The 19,492-nt window shown below is 35.4% G+C and overlaps 1 protein-coding gene across 1 annotated transcript in view; it reads left to right on the top strand.

Moving 5' to 3' along the window:
* SOX6 (SRY-box 6) overlaps positions 1 to 19,492 on the top strand; it is a 381,843-nt gene that overhangs the window by 223,695 nt on the left and 138,656 nt on the right. Inside the window, exon 8 of the mRNA XM_029283932.1 lies at positions 2,660 to 2,728. Coding sequence (XP_029139765.1) covers positions 2,660 to 2,728 — 69 coding nt within the window. The remainder of the gene's footprint in view (positions 1 to 2,659; positions 2,729 to 19,492) is intronic.

Raw genomic sequence — 19,492 nt, 5'->3', positions numbered from 1 at the left:
TCATTCTGTCCTTAAAGAGTGCTTGCAATAACAAGATGCCACAACAAGAGTAAATATCTTAAAATATTAAAAATATGGTAAAAGGCAATATGCTAAAATATGGCATTGAGCCCTGATAGTAACTCTTCCTAAAATTCCCAAACAACCTGATCATGTACAGCTCTGGAAGAGGAAATTTTATAACCTCAAGGCAATTGGAGAAACTTTGAACTTATTTAAAAGTTTGGAAAAAGAATTCTATAGCTTCAGATTCAGGAGGGTGATTCCATTTCTGTGTATTTTACCAATATCAAATAAAACCCTATAATTAGAAAAGAGACATGTTAATGACAAAAAATTGTGGGTTAGCAGATTCTTCCATATGTGGAAAGTTCTTTTTAACTAGCCTTAGGGACAAAAGGCAATCCTCTCTACAGAAGCTACAGAATTCCATGCAATCTGAATATATAAATCTTACCTAATGTTTCTTGTGCTGTATCTTTGCACTTTGGTAGAAGCCCAGAAATATATACTGGAAAAGAACATCAGATAAAATATATTGGCGCATTATACTTGCCTATTATACATCCCATATCTTAAAATGACTTATCTCACAGTGATGCTTTGTCTGCCATCTTGAGGTTCTGAAGGAAAAGCAGGATTAAAATAAGTCTACTAAAATAAAGTAAATGAGGATGCATTGTATTGTGTAAATAAACTATTCTATTTGCTGATTTTTTTCCCTTGTGACGTTTGGATTTCTTGCTGTCCCTAACCTGAAAGTAATTTAAATTCAATAAATTAGTTATCTAAGTAGTAGTGCAACTGAAATATAGTAACATAGTTTAAAACTATTTCAGTTTATATAACTCTGAACAACCAACAGATATAATCACATATAATTACATAATCACAAAAAAGCCAACATAGTGCTAGGCTGCATTAACAGAGGGATAGAATCAAGATCACGTGAAGTGTTAATACCACTTTACAATGCCTTGGTAAGGCCACACTTGGAATACTGCATCCAGTTTTGGTCACCATGATGTAAAAAAATGTTGAGACTCTGGAAAGAGTGCAGAGAAGAGCAAAAAAGATGATTAGGGGACTGGAGGCTAAAACATATCAGGAACGGTTGCTGGAATTGGGTATGTCTAGTTTAATGAAGAGAAGGACGAGGGGTGACATGATAGCAGTGTTCCAATATCTCAGGGGCTGCCACAAAGAAGAGGGAGTCAAGCCATTCTCCAGAGCGCCTGAAGGCAGGACAAGAAGCAATGGATGGAAACTAACCAAAGAGAGGAGCAACCTAGAAGTAAGGAGAAATTTCCTGATAGTTAGAACAATTAATCAGTGGAACAACCTGCCTCCAGAAGCGCTTAATTCTCCAATACTGGAAATTTTTAAGAAGAGACTAGACATCCATTTGTCTGAAATGGTATAGGGTTTCCTGCCTGAGCAGGGGGTTGGAGTAGATGATCTCCAAGGTCCCTTCCAACTTTTTATTATTGTTATTGTTATTGGTTTTTTTTGTTGTTATATATCTAAAACTCTATTAGAAACCATGATAGAATGCTAAACATATAATTCAAAACAAATACAGTAGCTAGTAAAATAAAACATTAATCTTTTAGGACAACAGTGATAACACAATGAAGCCAAACAACAGCAATAATAATTATAGTTATTGTGTTTGTATTATAGAGGCAGAACGCTTTTCTATTCAAAATACACCAAGCATAGGATAACAATAGAAAATGAAAGTAATGCTAAAAATAAATGTATTTATTACCTCTGCAAAGTTATATTTCTCTTTCAATTGCCTTGTTTTATTTATTTTTAAATAACTTATTTGTAAATAACTTTGCAGAGGTAATAAATACATACAGTTTTCACTTCCCGGAGAAGCTTTCTCCAACAGAAAAGTTGTAATTAAATGATCTATAAAAGTATAAATACGCTTCAAAAAGTCTGTTTTGGATAGAGAGTTCCAAAGGGTTCATCATGACTGCTTCACAAACTCATTTCCAAGAATGTAATAGCATGTGGGAATGATCTTGGGTGGGGTGGGGGGGGGGAGTGGGGGTGGGGGAGAGAGAGAAATAGAGGCTATCTGGGGAACAGTCAGATAACAGAGGGCACAGTCCATAGCTCCATAAGAGGTGGAAAAAGAAGCTCAGAAGGAGCCCCACCTGTCAAAGTTCTCAGACAATAAAGGAGCCACAGGGAGATTTGTACTTTTGCAAGTTTCTGTTAATGTAGCCTTACATTAAAGTAGAATTAGTTCTTTTGGTTGTGTTTCTTGTCCGATACACCTTGGAAGGCTGACAAAGAGTGAGATGACTTAAGATGGAGCTGTCCCTGCCGACCTGAAAGAGAAAGCCCTTTGTCTAATCTGCTCCTGATTAAAGCGGCCATTACCTAATGGGCAGTTTAAAAATGTAAATTAATAAAATGCATGATGACTTAACCAGGTTTTCCTGACTATGTTTTAAAGATTAATTTAATGAATAACATCTTTGAAACCTCCTTGTGGTAATGCAGCAAGCTCATGGAAAAGTAAGATTCAGTGTAGCAAAGCCTAAACATCTTAGGATTTATCAAGAGGACTTTGTTCTCTCTGAATAATATTGAATTTGGTATCTCTATTTTGATTTAATGTAAATTTTATTTCCAACAGATTGCAAGACAACAGCAGCAACTTCTCCAGCAGCAACACAAAATCAATCTCCTGCAGCAGCAAATTCAGGTCAGTATGTTTTGTTGCTCTCTGCTGATTATCCTTAAAATAAAATTGCTTTTACTCTACTAAACTAGAAAAGCTTCCAAAGGTCTGCTATTTTTTTTTTTTAAAGTGAAAATATTTCAGTGGAAGCTATATTTTCTAACAAACAGCTTTTGTTTGAAGGATATTCATTCGTTTTAAATTTGACCATTTAATGCTAAGGTAAACAGATAGTTTAACATGTGCTCCAGAGGAAAAATAGGGATTCAGTTGTTGCTTGTGGATCACTTTGTTACAATGAAGACTTAACAGCTTTCAATTGATAGAGTTATTACAGAAATCATTTATAGCTCTTGCTAGGTAGGTGTACAGTAAGAGTTGAGGGCAGCAGCGTTTTGTAGGTGGCAGACGTTATTGTGTATGTGTCATGAGCACCAATTCCAGTTTTAATTTTATATGGAGGAAGAAATAACATTCATTACAATCCCTTCTTGAATATATCCAAAGACAAACTATATAAAAGGTAATGTTATTTTAGTGGATCTGTTGTGGTTATTTTTTTTTCTTTTATAAAAGCATCACATCATGGCTATTGAAAGTTACCACTACCAATAAACCTTTTTTTAAATAACAACAACAACAACAAAAAAAAAAACTTCCTATTGCATATGATTATCTACTGTGAGTGAAAATGTTGGATTGAGGAGCTCTTTGGCCTGATTCCACAGAATTATTTTCATATTTTTGTGTAAAAGGTTCCAGTCTAAATTTGGTATTTGTTTTTATGTGTGAAAATCCCTACTCTGCTTTAAAATGGTACGATCCTGGAAAGAGGGTTGCTTGTGCAGTTTCTAAATACCTTGTTCTGTTCTAACACCTGCTTTATTATGGGAGGATGAATGAATTCCTCTTGTTCAGACAATTTTTTTTGTAGTCCAAGAAATTGGACTGAAAGTAAAAAAAAATCTGTCTACAATTTGCATAGTTAGTTGGATACTATTGCTGGCGTCATAATATGCCTTCTGGTAGTCATTCTGAGGCAAAGAAAAAATTACTTCCAATGGCCACGATGTTGCAGAAAGTTATAATACAGGTAATTTTGTCTTCTTTTTGCCTTTTCTGCATTGTTACTTCATAACATTAAAGGTAGTCCTCAACTTATGACCACAGTGGAACCCAAAATGTCCTTTACTAAGCAAGACAGTTGTCAAGTGAGTTTGGTCCCATTTTACAACCTTTCTTGACACAGTTGTTAAATGAACCATTGGAGTTATTTAGTAACATGGTTGCTAAATGAATCTGGCTTCCCCCTTGACCTTGTTTGTCAGAAGGTTGCAAGAGGCAATCACATGACCCTGGGACACTGTAGCCATCGTAAATATGAGTCAGTGGAGATGCTGCAATGGTTGTAGGTGTGAAAAGTGGTCATAAGTTACTTTCTTCAGTGCCATTTTGAACAGTCACTAAATGAACTGCTGTAAGTTGAGGATTATCTGTAGTTGATTCCCTGTTTATTGCCTTGTATTCTGTATTTGCAAAGGTTAACAGATACGTCACTAGGACCAAGTGGCAGTTCCTCTTCCTAAGAACAAGTACATTGCCTCCACTTTATCTTCTTCTAGCCTTGTTTTTTTCCCCCCACTAAGTTATGGAGTTTAGCCACTGCCAAACATTTTGTCACTTTATGCCAATCCAGTTGTTGGGGGTCTGTTTAGAATAAGAAGCTTCTGTGGATTGCGTCTCTCTCTTGTGTGCATTGGGAAAACTCATTAAAGGATTTCAAGCAGGTTAAGCTTTTCTCCTCCATGGTATGTTTGCCAGGATTCTTGGTGGTTGTTTCATCTTCTCCTGGAGCATCTTGCAAGGAATTGCTTTAGCTGCTATCAAAGCTTGCTGGGTCAGTGCCATAGCAGGCATGCAAACAAATTTTAAAGAAGGGCTGCTTGTGTGGTTAGAGTTGTAGTATGAGACTTATATTTAATGTATTGTTTGTGATTTGCAAAAGACTTTAGGTAGATAATGTTTAAGCAGCTCATTACAACTGACAAATGTGGAACTTTTGTCTGTTTTTTGGTGTGTGTGTGTGTCTGTTTTCTTAAATCAAATAAGAGAAATTGAAATAACTTTAAAACTAGAAGCTCTGCTCAGCAAAGAGTTGTCCCCGGTCCTTAAGTCATAAAGCTTGAGTACTTCATATATTTTAGGACTATGCTTTCAGTGGATGTATACATTTTAGGAATATACTTTACAAGGAGATAAACATTCTTCAAAAGACAATGTTTATAGTTAAATAAGTAGCAACATTATTGTAAAGCCTAGTGAACTTTAAATAGAAAGAAAATCAGTTATCCTACCACTATGTCTTGTCAGAAAGGCCTTGAGAAAGCACATTTTCAATTTCCTATCTGCATCTGAAGCTAGTTGTGCAGTTGTTTGGATGCCTGGAACATGTGACTACTTGTATTTCAGTATTCTTGGACTTCAAGGTGCACCTATTTTATTAAGTATTCTTACACGGCACTTCATAAGTAAATACCTGCTGCCAAAAATTTATTTACATAGCACATAAATTTGTCAACTAGCAAAATATATAGGTCATTAAAAAAATAATTAAACAAATGCAAGAGGCTGTTACTGGTATTTTAGTCTTCAAAAGTTTTAGACATGATTTAAGAATGAGAAATAAACCAGAGCGAAAATGGAAGATGATAATACATGTTGTGTTCCATGTAAATTTTTATTCAATAGGTAGTAAGCTAAAGGTATAATAAAGATAATATAATTTCATAGCAGCTTCCTTTCTTGGGCTTTAGACTATAATTATTAATGATGATAATATAAAATATTTATTGAAAATTATAAAAGAAGAGTCAAATTTCAATACAATTTGGAGTCACGGCCCTATTGAAAATGTTTTTAACTTTTGGCTCTGGATGCGGACCAAACATTTGCAAGCTACTTTCTGAATTAAAATCTGCTTGATTGATGCTGGCAAAGAAAGTTGCTAACTTTTTTAAAATGTTAATTCTAGATTTCTGTGCTGTGGTTCATACTTTTCAGGAAGGCTTGTGGATAGAACCTTTTTCTACTCAAGTCAATATTTTAGTAATGACCTTGTTGTGACATGATAAGAAGGATGAAAGGGGGGGGGAGTCAATCACTTGCAGCATGCTTGTGATTTTTGCTACCTCCGTTTTGTCAATCTGAAGACAACTGAAGACACACTTGGGGAATTTTAATTTGTCAAGGAAGTTTTTCTTTTGGGAGGACCCCATGAGGTAAAGTTGTGGTGATAGAGGCATCTCATGAGGATCTGCAGGGACGAGCATGAGATGCTCAGCAGGAGTGAACCAATTTAAGATGCTAGCAGATCTGGGACAATCTCTGCAGGAGGTAAGGTTGGAATTAGTTAGGCAACTCAGTCAAAGAGGTGAATCCTAAGAAGGGTGGAGAGAGGGGAAAAAAGAGTTCTGTGTATCTTATTCTTGCATGGTTGGTTAGTTTCTGTTGACATTGTGATTTGTATTCAACCCTGTGTTTGTTCATGTTCAGATAAGGTCACACGGACTGATGGGTTTACCTAAAACATTGCAATGTCAAACTGTAGTTTTCACTATTTCCACTTTTTCTTTGTTTTGTCTTTCTTTGTCTTCCATTGTAGTGGGCCAAAGGTATAGAAATACTGGTTCTGCTTTTGATCAGGGCTAATCAGCAAAGCATCAAAGTTTTGCTGGAGGTCCAATTTATACTGTATTATTCCTTGCTTGCATGCAAATAAATTATGTTGTATCCTCAAAGTTCTTTAGTTCTTTAGGTGAGCTGTGTTTTGGCCACAGCAACCTAGAAAAATCCCATGCACCCAGTACCCCCTCACCCAATTTTCCCAAATGCATGCAAAGCAGGGGCATTACAGCTGCCAAGAACATGATTACATTCTCCCCTCTATTTGGCTTTAATTTCTCATCCTATATTATATTAATTGTTTTCATTTTTTAACTCAATCCATGTAATTAGTACTATAGCCTTCATGTTGAACTACCATTATGTGGAAGAAATTTGAGGGGTTTTTCATTTTTAAAAAATTAAGAAACTAGTATGATAATATAGTCATAAAGAAAAAAAATCCTATACCTTAGGTTCTACCTTGTGTTTTCAAACAGTGATAAGAGCAGTGATATTTTCATATTCATTCTTATAAGCAATGGATGGAAACTAGTCAAGGAGAGAACTAACTAGAACTAAAGAGAAATTTCCTGATAGTTAGAACAATTAATCAGTGGAATGGCATGCCTAGAGAAGCTGTGAGTGCTCCATCACTGGAAGTTTTTAAGAAGAGATTGGACAATCTTATTTGTCTGAAATGGTATAGGATTTCCTGCCTGAGCAGGGGGTTGGACTAGAAGACCTCCAAGGTCCCTTCCAACTCTGTTATTCTATTATTCAGGTTTCTACCACCTACATTCACTTTGAAGAGTCATTCAGATATTAAAACTTCAGGCAGGCGCATACAACAGAGGACATTCTTTTAAATTCTTCAATCCCAAATATGTTCAGGGTTTTAATATTAGAATCAACATCTTAAACATTCATTGCTAATCCAAATCTTTAAAATTAGTATCAGGAGCACAATGCTTCCCCATCTACCATCTGGCTACTATTCTGGACTGGTTACATTTTTGGTAGTATCTTCACAGATAATAAAATATAATGCATAAAAAACCTACACTAGTTTCTCCAACCTTATAAGAGATTCAATTCTTTGTCTCTTGGCTGCAAACTCCTCAGCTCATTTATTTCTTTATATGGCAGTTAGTTTTGCTTTATTCAGTGACACTGTTTTTGCTCACTAAAACTTTTCCTTTTAAATCGCCACAAGAATCCATTTTCGTGTTCTAATGTTCTGGCCGTGTCACTTAATATCAACAAGCTTGCATGGTCTCATTTTGTTAAAATGAGTGAGCATGATAGTAAACAGAGGTGCAGCAATTTGAAAAATGACTGCTGCTTAACTGTCCTTGATGTGAATAGTTTGTATTATACTTAAAGCCTAAGAGGCTGATCCCTCAAATTCCTTCCTTTATCTGTGCTTAACTAAAAAAAATATCAAGGCACCTTGTGAGCTGAACAAGGACTATGTCTTTTCTGGGATATGCATGTCTAAAGATCTTGAATAATTCTACATTAGTTGTTATGCCCTCTACAATGAAGATGAAGATGATAATAATAATAATAATAATAATAATAATAATAATAATAATAATAATAATAATAGTAGTAGTAGTAGTAGTAGTAATAGTAGTAATGTTGGAAGGGACCTTGAAGGTCATCTAGTCCAATCCCCTGCTCAGGCAGAAAAGCCTATACCATTTCAGTCAAATGGCAAATCTGATGATTGCTAAAAGAACAATGGTAGGAATATATTTAAAGCAATGATCATTATTAAGTATCTCACTGATCTCCTATTTAAGAATCTTTCATTTGTCGCCTTCTGGAAATGGATTGTAAATGCTTGATTCAAGGTTGCTCAAGAGACCCTGTCATGAGCGGAGTTCATATTATGCTGCAATTCTTCTTATTTAGGTTCTTTTTTTTGGTGGAGCGGGGCCGTATCTATGGAATAATTTGTGCCAGTTGAAAATTGGCTCCTGATCAAATTGGTCCTTTTTCTTTGCTGTCTTTGCATCAGTTTATTTAAAGCCAGAGCAAATCAGTTGTTCCTTTTGCTACATTGAAGTTTGTCACTTGCTGGTTCTCTCTTTGCTCTCTCTCTCTCAGGCTCAAGCAAGCCGATTTTGGTACTTTGCACATAGTACAATCCACCCCTGAAGAGAAGGGGATAAAAAAAGTTTACCAACTTTCCTCCCTTCACTTTGCCTGAGCTATTATACGCCTGGGAATAATTGCAAAGATTTCCAATCAGAATGGGATCAATTCTGCCTGCAATTTAAAAGTGCAGGAGTCTGCCTGCTTCATTGTTCAGTGCTTTGTTTCCCCATATCCCCCCTCTCATTATTAAGGCAATATGCAATAATGATGATTGATACTGGGAAAGCATCTGGAAAAAAAGTGATTTTGTCAATGTCTTTTTCCAGTTACCATAACAATACCTTTACTCCATCAGATGTTTTTATGTGCAATGCAGTGATTGTGGCAAGTTGACGTGGATGTTTCCATTAACATCCACACACCCATTCTACATATGGCTTTTCATATATCAGTGTATGTATAAATATGTATGTACATAGCATGTGTATATGTATATTATGTATGTGTATGGGTAGATATATATACACTTTCCTTTGAGAACAGGCAGAATTTCATTTGTAATTTTTAATGGGCCAGTGACAAAATGACAATAAAGTTTAACTTATCTAATAATATGGTTATTGTAAGAGTGCTATTTCCTTTAGTTCTTTTTCTGATTGGACTTTCTCTGCAATCTGAAGTAATGTAGAAAGTGCAACTCTGATGAAATTGGGTTTTTTTTGGGGGGGGAGTGTCCTATTGGTCAGTAGGAATAATCGGCTGAGAATGTTCTTTCATTTGTCCATGTTTCAATATCAGTAATGAAGACAAGGTAACTGCAATAAGTTTGAAAGCTGGAGAAATTGGGAAAAGAAAATGGGCTAGGATGCAGTTGCCCTTGTTGTAACCTGTATTTAATGCTGACTAGCAAAACAAAACAAAACAAAATCCAAGCACTACTGTTCTGGCAGAGAAAAATATATCCACCCAGCTTTTTTTATTTGTTTGTTATCGATCATAAATCTGATCCCTTTCCAGCAAACTGAAAGCAGGACTAAACAAAGTTGTTAAAAGCAATTTGATACTTCTGTTGGCATGAGTATATGAAAAAGAGGTTTTCCTGAAAGTAATACAGAAAAAACAAAACAAAACAAAACAGGACTTACAAACACAGCTGAAAAGTCTAAGAATAGTCTCCAATAAGCCTTTAAAATATAATTGTATCTTCAGTAAGAAACTAGGCAGGAAAAGTAAACCCCTGAATTTCTTTATACATTCACCACTCAGTGCTGTTGCTGATAGCCTATAGCAGCAGTTCTTAACCTATGGGTCGTGACCCCATTTGGGGTCGATCGACCATTTCACGGGGGTCGTCAAGCAAGGCTGTCCACCATTTTTTCCCCTTTTCCGGTGGGTGCCTTACCTCCCTTGGGCTGGGCCAGCTGGTGGTCGGCCTGCTCCGTCTCTGCCGCTTTCCAGCTATGCCTCAGCCGGCGCAGGGAGCGGAACCACGCATGCGCGGCGCTCCCGGGCAGGGAAAGTCCTCGACTTACGACCGGTTGGGTAGTCCTCGACTTATGACCGGTTTAGTCCTCGACTTACGACCGGGTTAGTCCTCGACTTACGACCGGGTTAGTCCTCAATTTATGACCGGTTTAGTCCTCGACTTACGACCAGTTTAGTCCTCGACTTACGACCGGTTGGGGGTCGCGGCATTAAAAAGGTTGAGAACCACTGGCCTATAGCATGCTGATATGATTTTTTGGGAGGGGCACTTAAACAAATAAAAATAAAAGGCAAATTTAATTATTTCTTTTATCTAATTGAATTAACTTTAAAAGTTATGATAAATATCCAAAAACATGCTTTGAATGCTTAACCTGATTTTCTCAAATAAAACTGTGTTTTCTTTCTAAAACTGAATCCATGACATTAGATGCTATTGTTCAAATTGAATAAACTCAACAGCAGATTATTAATTTTATAAAGTTGTCAATCTGCTTAGTCAGAATCCAAAATTAATTCTTGAAAAATTCTCAAGTTGGGGTTTAGGCTATGGGATATTAATTAACATACCATGGTTCTACAAGTTTCTTCATTTATTATAGCTATTGCCCGGAAGATTGAAAACAAAAGTCAAGAAACCAATCTAAACCAGGGTTTGTTTCCTAATTTGGTTTAATAATGGGTCAAAAGCACCATGACATCTAGCTCATGAATACTCATGGCCATATTGCTCTGTGCATGTTACCACTATTATTTCACTGTGTATATATAATCTATGACATTTGCTGATGTCAGATGTAATGATCATCATCAAACCAGTCAGTCCTAGAAGAGATCAACCCTGACTGCTCTTTAGAAGGCCAGATCCTGAAGTTGAAATTCAAATACTTTGGCCACCTAATGAGAAGGAAGGAATCACTGGAGAAGGGCCTAATGCTGGGAAAGATTGAGGGCAATAGAAGAAGGGGACGACAGAGAATGAGGTGGCTGGATGGAGTCACTGAAGCAGTAGGAGTGAACTTAAATGGACTCCAGAAGATGGTAGAGGACAGGAAGACCTGGAGGAATGTTGTCCATGGGGTCGCGATGGGTCGGACACGACTTCGCAGTTAACAACAACAACAACAAAAAAGGGGACTGGACAAGTTCTATCTTCTGCCTATCAGTAGCTGCTAAGTCTTTCTACTTCAAAAAATTGAGATGACATTCTTCAAGTATTAGTTGCTATGTGGCAACACTAAAGAGGACTATCACAGTTCTATCCATTTTGCAAACTTCCTGAAAGCATCTGGTTAGTGAGATAGAACAAGCCTTTGCTAGATTGCCTTGTGGTCAAATCCAGCAGGCTGTTATTTTCTTAGAAGAACCTAGCTAAACCACCTGATCTCCAAATTTTTTTTATGACAACCCACTAGCTACTTTTTCTATTTTGAGATTTTATAGGTTATTTAATTTGAATGGAAATAACTGTTTGCAGTTGGCTTTGAATCACCAGGTATAAAGGAAGGGATAAGACTTGACACTCAGACATATGACACCAAATAGTGGATTGGTGTTATGTCTCAATCACCTTATTATCACAGTCTAGGTTTTGTCTCCTTAGGAAACCACTAAAGACTTTCTTAAATGGTTTGATTATGCATGTTATTTAAAATGTTCTAAATAATAGGAATAGAATTGGGCAGAAATGTGGTCTTATTTCAATAAATTGCTTTGTTTCTCAAAATTTAAACAGTCTGTTTAGCTGAACCAAAAAAAAAAAAAAAGAGGCTTTCAGTATCTCTTACATATGACTCCTCTAATTATAGAGCAGTAAATGGTAGGCAAGCATATGTTAGCAACATGAGCAGCAGTCTATGAAATGAGCTACAAGTTAATAAAATCATCTTGTGGTTGTGTTGGCCAAATGTTAGCACACATTTTTCAGAAAGCAATATTTCAACAAGCTTGAAGAATAGGGCTCTGGCACACGGAACATGAACATGATCTGATGTGTGGAAAAGAGATAAACCTACAGCAAACACTTAGGTTTGTGGTGGGGAGGAAGTGAGGAATGACGGGAGAGTATGTTTGTTTTTCTCCCACTCTTTAAGGCTGCGAGTGATGACCTCATTAACTATATTGCTCAGGCTAACCTGTACTGGATTTCCCTGTGTGCTTGATTCCTGAAGGTACACCCCTGGAGTGTATCGAATGGCAAATACCCATTTTCTCCCTTCAGTTAGTGCTGTAGGACTGTTTCTTATTAGACAACTAAACCAGAGTAATCCAGGACAATAGAGAAAAAAGGTTCTACCTTAGCCACTGAGAAACCAGCAGAAATGCAGTTGTATCATGTGCTGATTAGTTAGTCACAATAGGTTGAAGCAAACTATAATATGAATCATACCCAAAAAATCTTCAGGATCTGGGCAAATAATGAAGATAGAATAGAATAGAATAGAATAGAATAGAATAACAGAGTTGGAAGGGACCTTGGAGGTCTTCTAATCACCTGCTTAGGCAAGAAACCCTATACCATTTCAGACAAATGGTTATCCAATCTCTTCTTTAAAATTTCCAGTGTTGGAGCATTCATAGCTTCTGGAGGCAAGTTGTTCCACTGGTTAATTGTTCTAACTAAAGATAGTGTCTCCCAAATTAAAAACATGCAAATAAAGTTGAAAATATAATCAGTTGGCCAATCTGTGTGACTGGATTCTATAGGCATTTGACCCACTGGATTCTTATCTTGCTAAATTTACAGTGATCACATATCAAACTAACTATGTCAGTTAAACTGAATAGCTGCAGTATAATTATAAGCATATTTTCGGGGTTTCATTCATTATATCTCTTTTTGTTTAATAAATAATAATTTATTAAATTTATGGGCTGCCTATTCCCAGCTATCCTCAATGATTTAATTGATATCAGACTTCTCTTGAGAAACACTAAAACTTGGAAACATATACAGGTATTTTGAGGCAGGTCCAATAAGTAAGCTTCTTGTAACAAAAAACAAAACAAAACAAAACCCAACAAACTAATATAGCCATTACTAAAGAATTCCAGTGATTGCTCTGTGTCAAATACAGTCAAGGTTCAAATTCTCTTTTTCTCCAGCCCATGCTGTGCAATAGGTTCTGATATGCACCCAGTCAGTGTAGCAGACTAGTCTAGTTTCAGGCTGCTTGCTTCTAACTTTCTTAGAGCTAGCTCTCATGACTGATTTATAGTACACTTTATTTTCTGAATACAATGAATAGGTTAATTTAGAAGCCAAGTTATATCAACCCCCTTAGTATGTCCCAAAGAGTCAATAGATAAATGGAGTAAAGATTGTGATATGCTCTGACTTTTATGATTGTTACAACTATCAATGCAAAATGGAATGTGAACTGGTTACAATTTTCTTACACTTAGTTCAGTTCTTCAAAACAATATTTATAAATAATCCGTACTAAAACATTTACCTACAAACTTAGACAGTGTATGAGATATTATTTGCAGAAATATTTCCATATTATACTTCAGTGAATGAAAGGTTGTCATGCCAAACATGATTATGGCCAACTAGTTAGTTTTTTTTTAATGGGAGGTGGTTGTTTAAAGTTTAAGAGAAAAGAATATCCAGAGGTTAAAAAGAAGAAAAGAAATGGAACCTAAGATAGTACCTTGAGGTTTTGCCTAAGGAGAAATTCTGTCGTGGATAGTCTTTCAGGATTGCATTAACACAAATTTCTTTATAAGATTTAGGCACAATGTCACATCTTGGCTTTTTGCTTGCTTTATGTTCTGGGTGCATAGAATATTTCTTTGATCAGTAATCACACAGTCATTGAGCTTGAGTAATAGTTTTCTTTGCAATGTTCTTTCCAGGCAATAATAAATAAAGGAGTAGTTAGGGCGATGTTAGAATAACTGGATTTATGGGAGATACAGCAATACTAGTTCATATGTCCTTTTGAAAATGCAGATATTTAGTTAAGAAATAAATATATTAACAAAAGGCAACCCCATTTTTAAAATATGTTAAAACATTCAGAGAAAAATCGGTGTGCTTTTTAAATTATAAAAGTAATATTTTTAATTTACTGAATGGTGAGCAATCTTTGACAAGAGGATAGGAATCAAAATAATTTATAATTCTACACAAATATTTTACATTGACACATATTTATTGTCAGTGGAAGTAAGGAAGAAGTCCACATGCTTATCAAATGAACTTTTTGAACTAAGAGTGTACAGTATTAGTGTTGTATTAGATGTAAATTTGTATATTTCCCAAATTACTTAAAATACTATGTTAATTTATGTTTAGTTAAAATTAAACTATGGATGAATTAATACTGGAAAACAGCAGTAACTATTTCTTTAAGACATTCTAAAAGGATAAAGAAAAAGATGCAGTTGTTCCAAAGTTTAGATGCAGCATAGGAAAAACACATTCCTACCTTTTTGGCTAACAGAACTTTGTAAGACATTTTTAAAAGAGTCTGATGAAATAGCCTTGCAAGTTTTTAATAAGACCAAAAGTCCCTCAGTCCTTAATGAATCAAGGTGTACCTTTGCAGAGTATTGCTATTAATGGAAATCAAAAGGCTTTCACCAGATGACTGTAGAAAAGTATCACATTACATTGTGACTTTTACATTGTGTTTTAAAAAGTGAAAAATCCATAGCTTTCTTTTTTTTAACTTTATTTGCGTTTTGGCACATGCTTATTTCTGATCAACTACTGCAATATTCTTTTCAACACATTACTCTATGAATCTGGATTGAGGCAATCATTTGTCAAAATATTAGGACCAGTGTCTTCTGTGATCACAGCAGACCAAGAGAGAAAAAAAAATGCTGAAGACCAAGAACATAACTGAAACAAAGAATTGGTGACTTAAAAGAAAGCAAGCTATCTTTGAGTTGAGGTCATACTATTTTCCATTTCTTCTATTTGAGCTTTTTAATAACAATGAAATTTGTAGTAGACTTAGATTCTTGATGCTGTTACTCTTAAGAATTCAGCTTGTTTAAAATAGCTAAATCTTTCCTATAAATCTTGCATAGACCATCTTCCATAAATCAAGCATTTGCACAGCTTGTGTAAATTATGTCCACATTGAGATTTTAAGACGTTAAACAGCGTGCATACCATATTTGAGGGATGGGAAATAAAAAGTGATATACTGTGCGACACGTGATATAACACAGCAGAATATCTTTTCAGGTCCAGAGGGATGCATTGACATCACCAAGCTAAAATTCTTACAGTGCCACAAAATGCTTTACTGAGGTTTGTTTTGTTGTTGTTATGAGAAAAGTATATAATGGCTTATTATGGAGCACCCTGTTTATGTCAAGCTGCACAAAATATGATGTGAAAAATGTATGTAAACCAAATAATAAAATAATTCACTGAAATTGGAGGAGTATGAAAACACTTTATTCTGAAACAGCTTTGTTAAAAATAACTTTTTAAAAATCAAATATTCATTTAAAAACAAATAAAGTAATAATAATTGTTTTATTTAATACCAATTGATGGACAAAATACATTCACATGTTCATTTTAAAATATAGGCAAGTGGAGAAACTGGTAAGGATCAAAGCATACAGATAACAGATAACCTGTATCTGTTTATACAGACCAACATAATAATTTTTCTGTCCCATTTGCTATATTAAATTATGTTTATGTGCTATCAAATTGGTATTGACTCTTAGTGATTCCATTGATAGATTTTCTGAAATATTAAAATCTCTTAATTTTGGCTGATGGGTCTATGAAATTCTATAAATAAAATTGGAGTCATCTTAAATTCTATGAAAAAATACTGAAAATAATTTCATAAATCTTATGTAAGAAAAAAATACATCTTGATTTTTTAAAATTATCAGTTCTGTATTGATATGCATCTGTGTATTAGAAGATTTTAGTATCTGAAAGATCAGATTTGGACCATACTGTAGAGCAGGGGTCCCCAACCTTGGTCCGTGAACTGCTACCAGTTCGTTGCTCATTGGCAACTGGATTGCACAAGTGGCAGGTGAGCACGGGAATCTCCATTTGTGCAACCGACATGTGTGCGTGCCAAACTGTCAGCCTCTGCTGCTGTCACTGCCAGTCTGCGGTGGTGGGCAAGGGGGATGGTTTTGGGGGCAGAGAACTGAAGGAGGCAAAATAATATTTACTAGATGGGGAAGGCCTGCTCACAATATTCTTTTGGTGCACTTCTGGGTTTATATGTTGGTTGAACTGACCATATTTTGACTTTATCCTTAAAGCAAAAGTGTTTCCTCTAATTTCTGATTTTCTGGAAAATAACATTCCACCCCAACACACTTTTATCGCATATGCCAAGAGTACTTTTGAAAGGTGAAGATACAAGAGAATATGATAATTCCTTCTTCCTACGTTCCCTCTGTTGTTGGAACGTTTTCATGGTGTAGGCTGCTCACCCTGCTCCCCAGTAAGTGCTTTACCAAAGGACTTATTTAAAGCATTCAGTGAAATTGGGATTCCTGCTTTTAAGCAAGCTTCAAGCATGCCACCATTTTTGAATGAAAGGATTTTTCATTGCCAAGTTTCATAAAACTATGGAAAAGAGGGTTACTAATCAAAAGGTTGGCACAACATTAATTTTAGCATTGCAAGTGAAGCTAGAATTCTGAGGGAGAAAAAGATTCTTATAGTTTTGCTGAAATATTAAATGGCAGGAAATTATGACATTGTATGTCATGCATCATTGTACCAATGAAACATGTAACACATGACTGCTTTAAAAAATTCATCTTACTTGCATAGCAGAAGTGTTTTTGTGTGTGCATATTTTTAAAAAGAGGAGCTGGAGAATTGCCTATGGTTTTTTTTAACTCTTAACTGACAAGTCATATTTGCCAATTTGAAAGCTAAGTAAAATATTTCCTATCATATTTAAAAAGAGAAGTATTGATTAATGTATAGAAAAAGTTTTCAAAGACATGAATCTACAAGAATATTTAAACCAAAGATTTTTTAGTGTAGAACAATTGGAAATTGCATCATATAAACAGTTGATTGCAGAATTGTAATTTATTGGTGTATTTTATTAGTTAGGTGAGTTCTCAAGGTTGAGATGAGAAGAAAGAGCCAGCGAAATGTGACCCTCATGATAATAAAAATATGATTGCTGGTATTTTGTACTTGAAACAGCTAAACAAATAATTTATTTACATTTTGCCCTATATTGCCTCATAGTATGACCCACTCTCAAGCAAAAATATTTTAAATGATGAGTTTTTTTGATAATGCAGCTGTTTAAACCCCATACCTGTTGCATCTTGTTTTATTAACAAGATGGATTTTTATTGCAGAACATAACTTCTGTAATTTTAAGTAAACAAAAATGTGCTTTGAGTAATTTAATTAAAACAGCTGACTGAGAAAAAATATATGAGAAATATCTTTTTAATGATCTTTAATTTGGATAGCTTTGCTCTCTTTGTTCTTTTCAGTTATTTAAATTTGCTGTTGTTTAACATAGTTTCTGTAGTCCATTTAATAAGCAGAATAAGCACTTATTCAGTAATGTAATAGTGTAATAGTGTATATATGCATATTTTCTTTGAAGTGCAACATTTCTATAATATGACAATGAAGCCTACTCTAGTACTTTTATTCAAGATTGAATCCAATCCTGTCCATTCTGATGGAAACTCCCTGAGTCTTTGATAATTTTGAATATTGGAATCCCAGGTATGGACATTTAAAGTCAATCAGATAAAAATAAAGCACTCTGGGATGTAAGGTAAAAGGCTTTTTTTATTAATTGCTGAGCTTTCGTTAACAACCTGTTAACATCATCAGAGCAAAGGGCTAAATGAGAAGGGGGGGAGTAAGCGCATAAATTTACATAACAGTTCNCTATTGAGCAAGGTACCCCCTATACTATACCTGTACATTTGGTTTTTCTTGCCTAAATGTAGAACCTTACTTTTTTCACCATTGAATTTCATTTTGTTAGATAGCGCCCAGTGTTCAAGTCTGTCCAGATCCTCCTGTATCCTAAGCCTGTCTTCTGGAGTGTTGGCTATTCCTGCCAGCTTGGTGTCGTCTGCAAATTGGCTCCTCTTTATGTATTTATTGTTATGCTCTTGTTAGGTTCTATTTCTTAAAATGTTAGTCATTCAGAGTTACAACAATGAAGTGGGCTGTGATACAAAATGAAATAAATAAAGAGCATTCTAGGGCTGCAATATGGTGATATAATCAATTGTACTTCATTAAGGAATTTGTTCCATTCTAAAATCTTCACTGTTTGCATCCGGGACACTTTGGCACTCACCTTTTTTCCGTGCACGCGAATAAAGCTATGAAATGCAAGATCTTGTACAAGTTTCTTATTACTATTTTTCTTGGCTTAAGAAATTCATTTTTAGAAAGTTGGGAGAAATAGGTTTCACGTTTTCTGCATATTGTTATTCTGATTGTAAACAGTCAGACTATAGGTCTATACTTTCAAGCTTAAATCTTCCAGTTGGGTCAAGTTCAAAGACAGTTAACTCCCTTGTCTCGGGATTCATTCAAGCTTTTCTATCTTCTGGTACAGGTAATCCTTGACTTATGACAGTAATCGAGCCAGCACATTTCTATCGTAGGGCAGGAGGACATTAATTGAAACACATTAAGTGAAAGAGCCCTCATCCTGGATCACCTGTGTACATCTGGTATATATTCAAGGAGCAATTCGATTCAATATTCTGGCAATTAGCATCTGGTATATTTAGCACATACTTAGCGCCTCTGAACAAAAAATTTCTCTGTGCACATTTTTAATCAAGCCCGATTCCCAATATGTTATTTTAAATGTCTATCCCTAGACAGTTATTTTGGGGGTACATCTTTGAGAAATACTAATTTGTGGGCAGATAATCTTCAGAATATTCTGCATTTGCACACCATTTCTGAGCTGAGTCAAGTTTTAGGACAAATCTTAGCATTAGATTGGAATGACAGCATTCTTTCTGAAAAGCTCCATTGAGAAATTCCTTTGACATGGTTAAGGTAAGATCTTGTTTGTGGCAGCTCCCATTGGATACAAAGAGTAAAGTAGCTTTTTTCAGAGACTTTGGAGGCTACATGTAATTATAATTTTACTGAGAGAATCATTTGTATTTTATTTCTTAATTTCTTTTGTAGGGAAATTGAATGAAGTGTTCTTCATCTGTAATGATTCCCGAGAAGTCAAAGAGGATTCTTGATATGATCATCATTGACGACATCTATGGAAGAGAGAGAGAGAGAGAGAGAGAGAGAGAGAGAGAGAGAGAGAGAGAGAGAGAGAGAGAGAGAGAAATATATATATATATATATATATATATCTGCAAAAAGGAGAAATACAACACCCCAATTCTCCTAGCACAGAGGACTACATACAATTACTGGGTTTCTGCCTTCAAACTTATTTCACTTACAAAGACACAACTTATGAGCAAGTAAAAGGCACACCCATGGGGTCACCCATTTCAAGCATCATCGCTGAAGCAGTACTGCAGGATCTGGAACGTGTTGTCATGGCT

Source organism: Protobothrops mucrosquamatus, unplaced genomic scaffold (genome assembly GCF_001527695.2).
Source record: "Protobothrops mucrosquamatus isolate PMUCROS unplaced genomic scaffold, P.Mucros_1.0 scaffold_95, whole genome shotgun sequence".
Classification (NCBI taxonomy): Eukaryota; Metazoa; Chordata; class Lepidosauria; order Squamata; family Viperidae; genus Protobothrops; species Protobothrops mucrosquamatus.
Note: the sequence above shows the minus strand (reverse complement) of the source record. Positions and strands in the feature narration are given on the sequence as shown.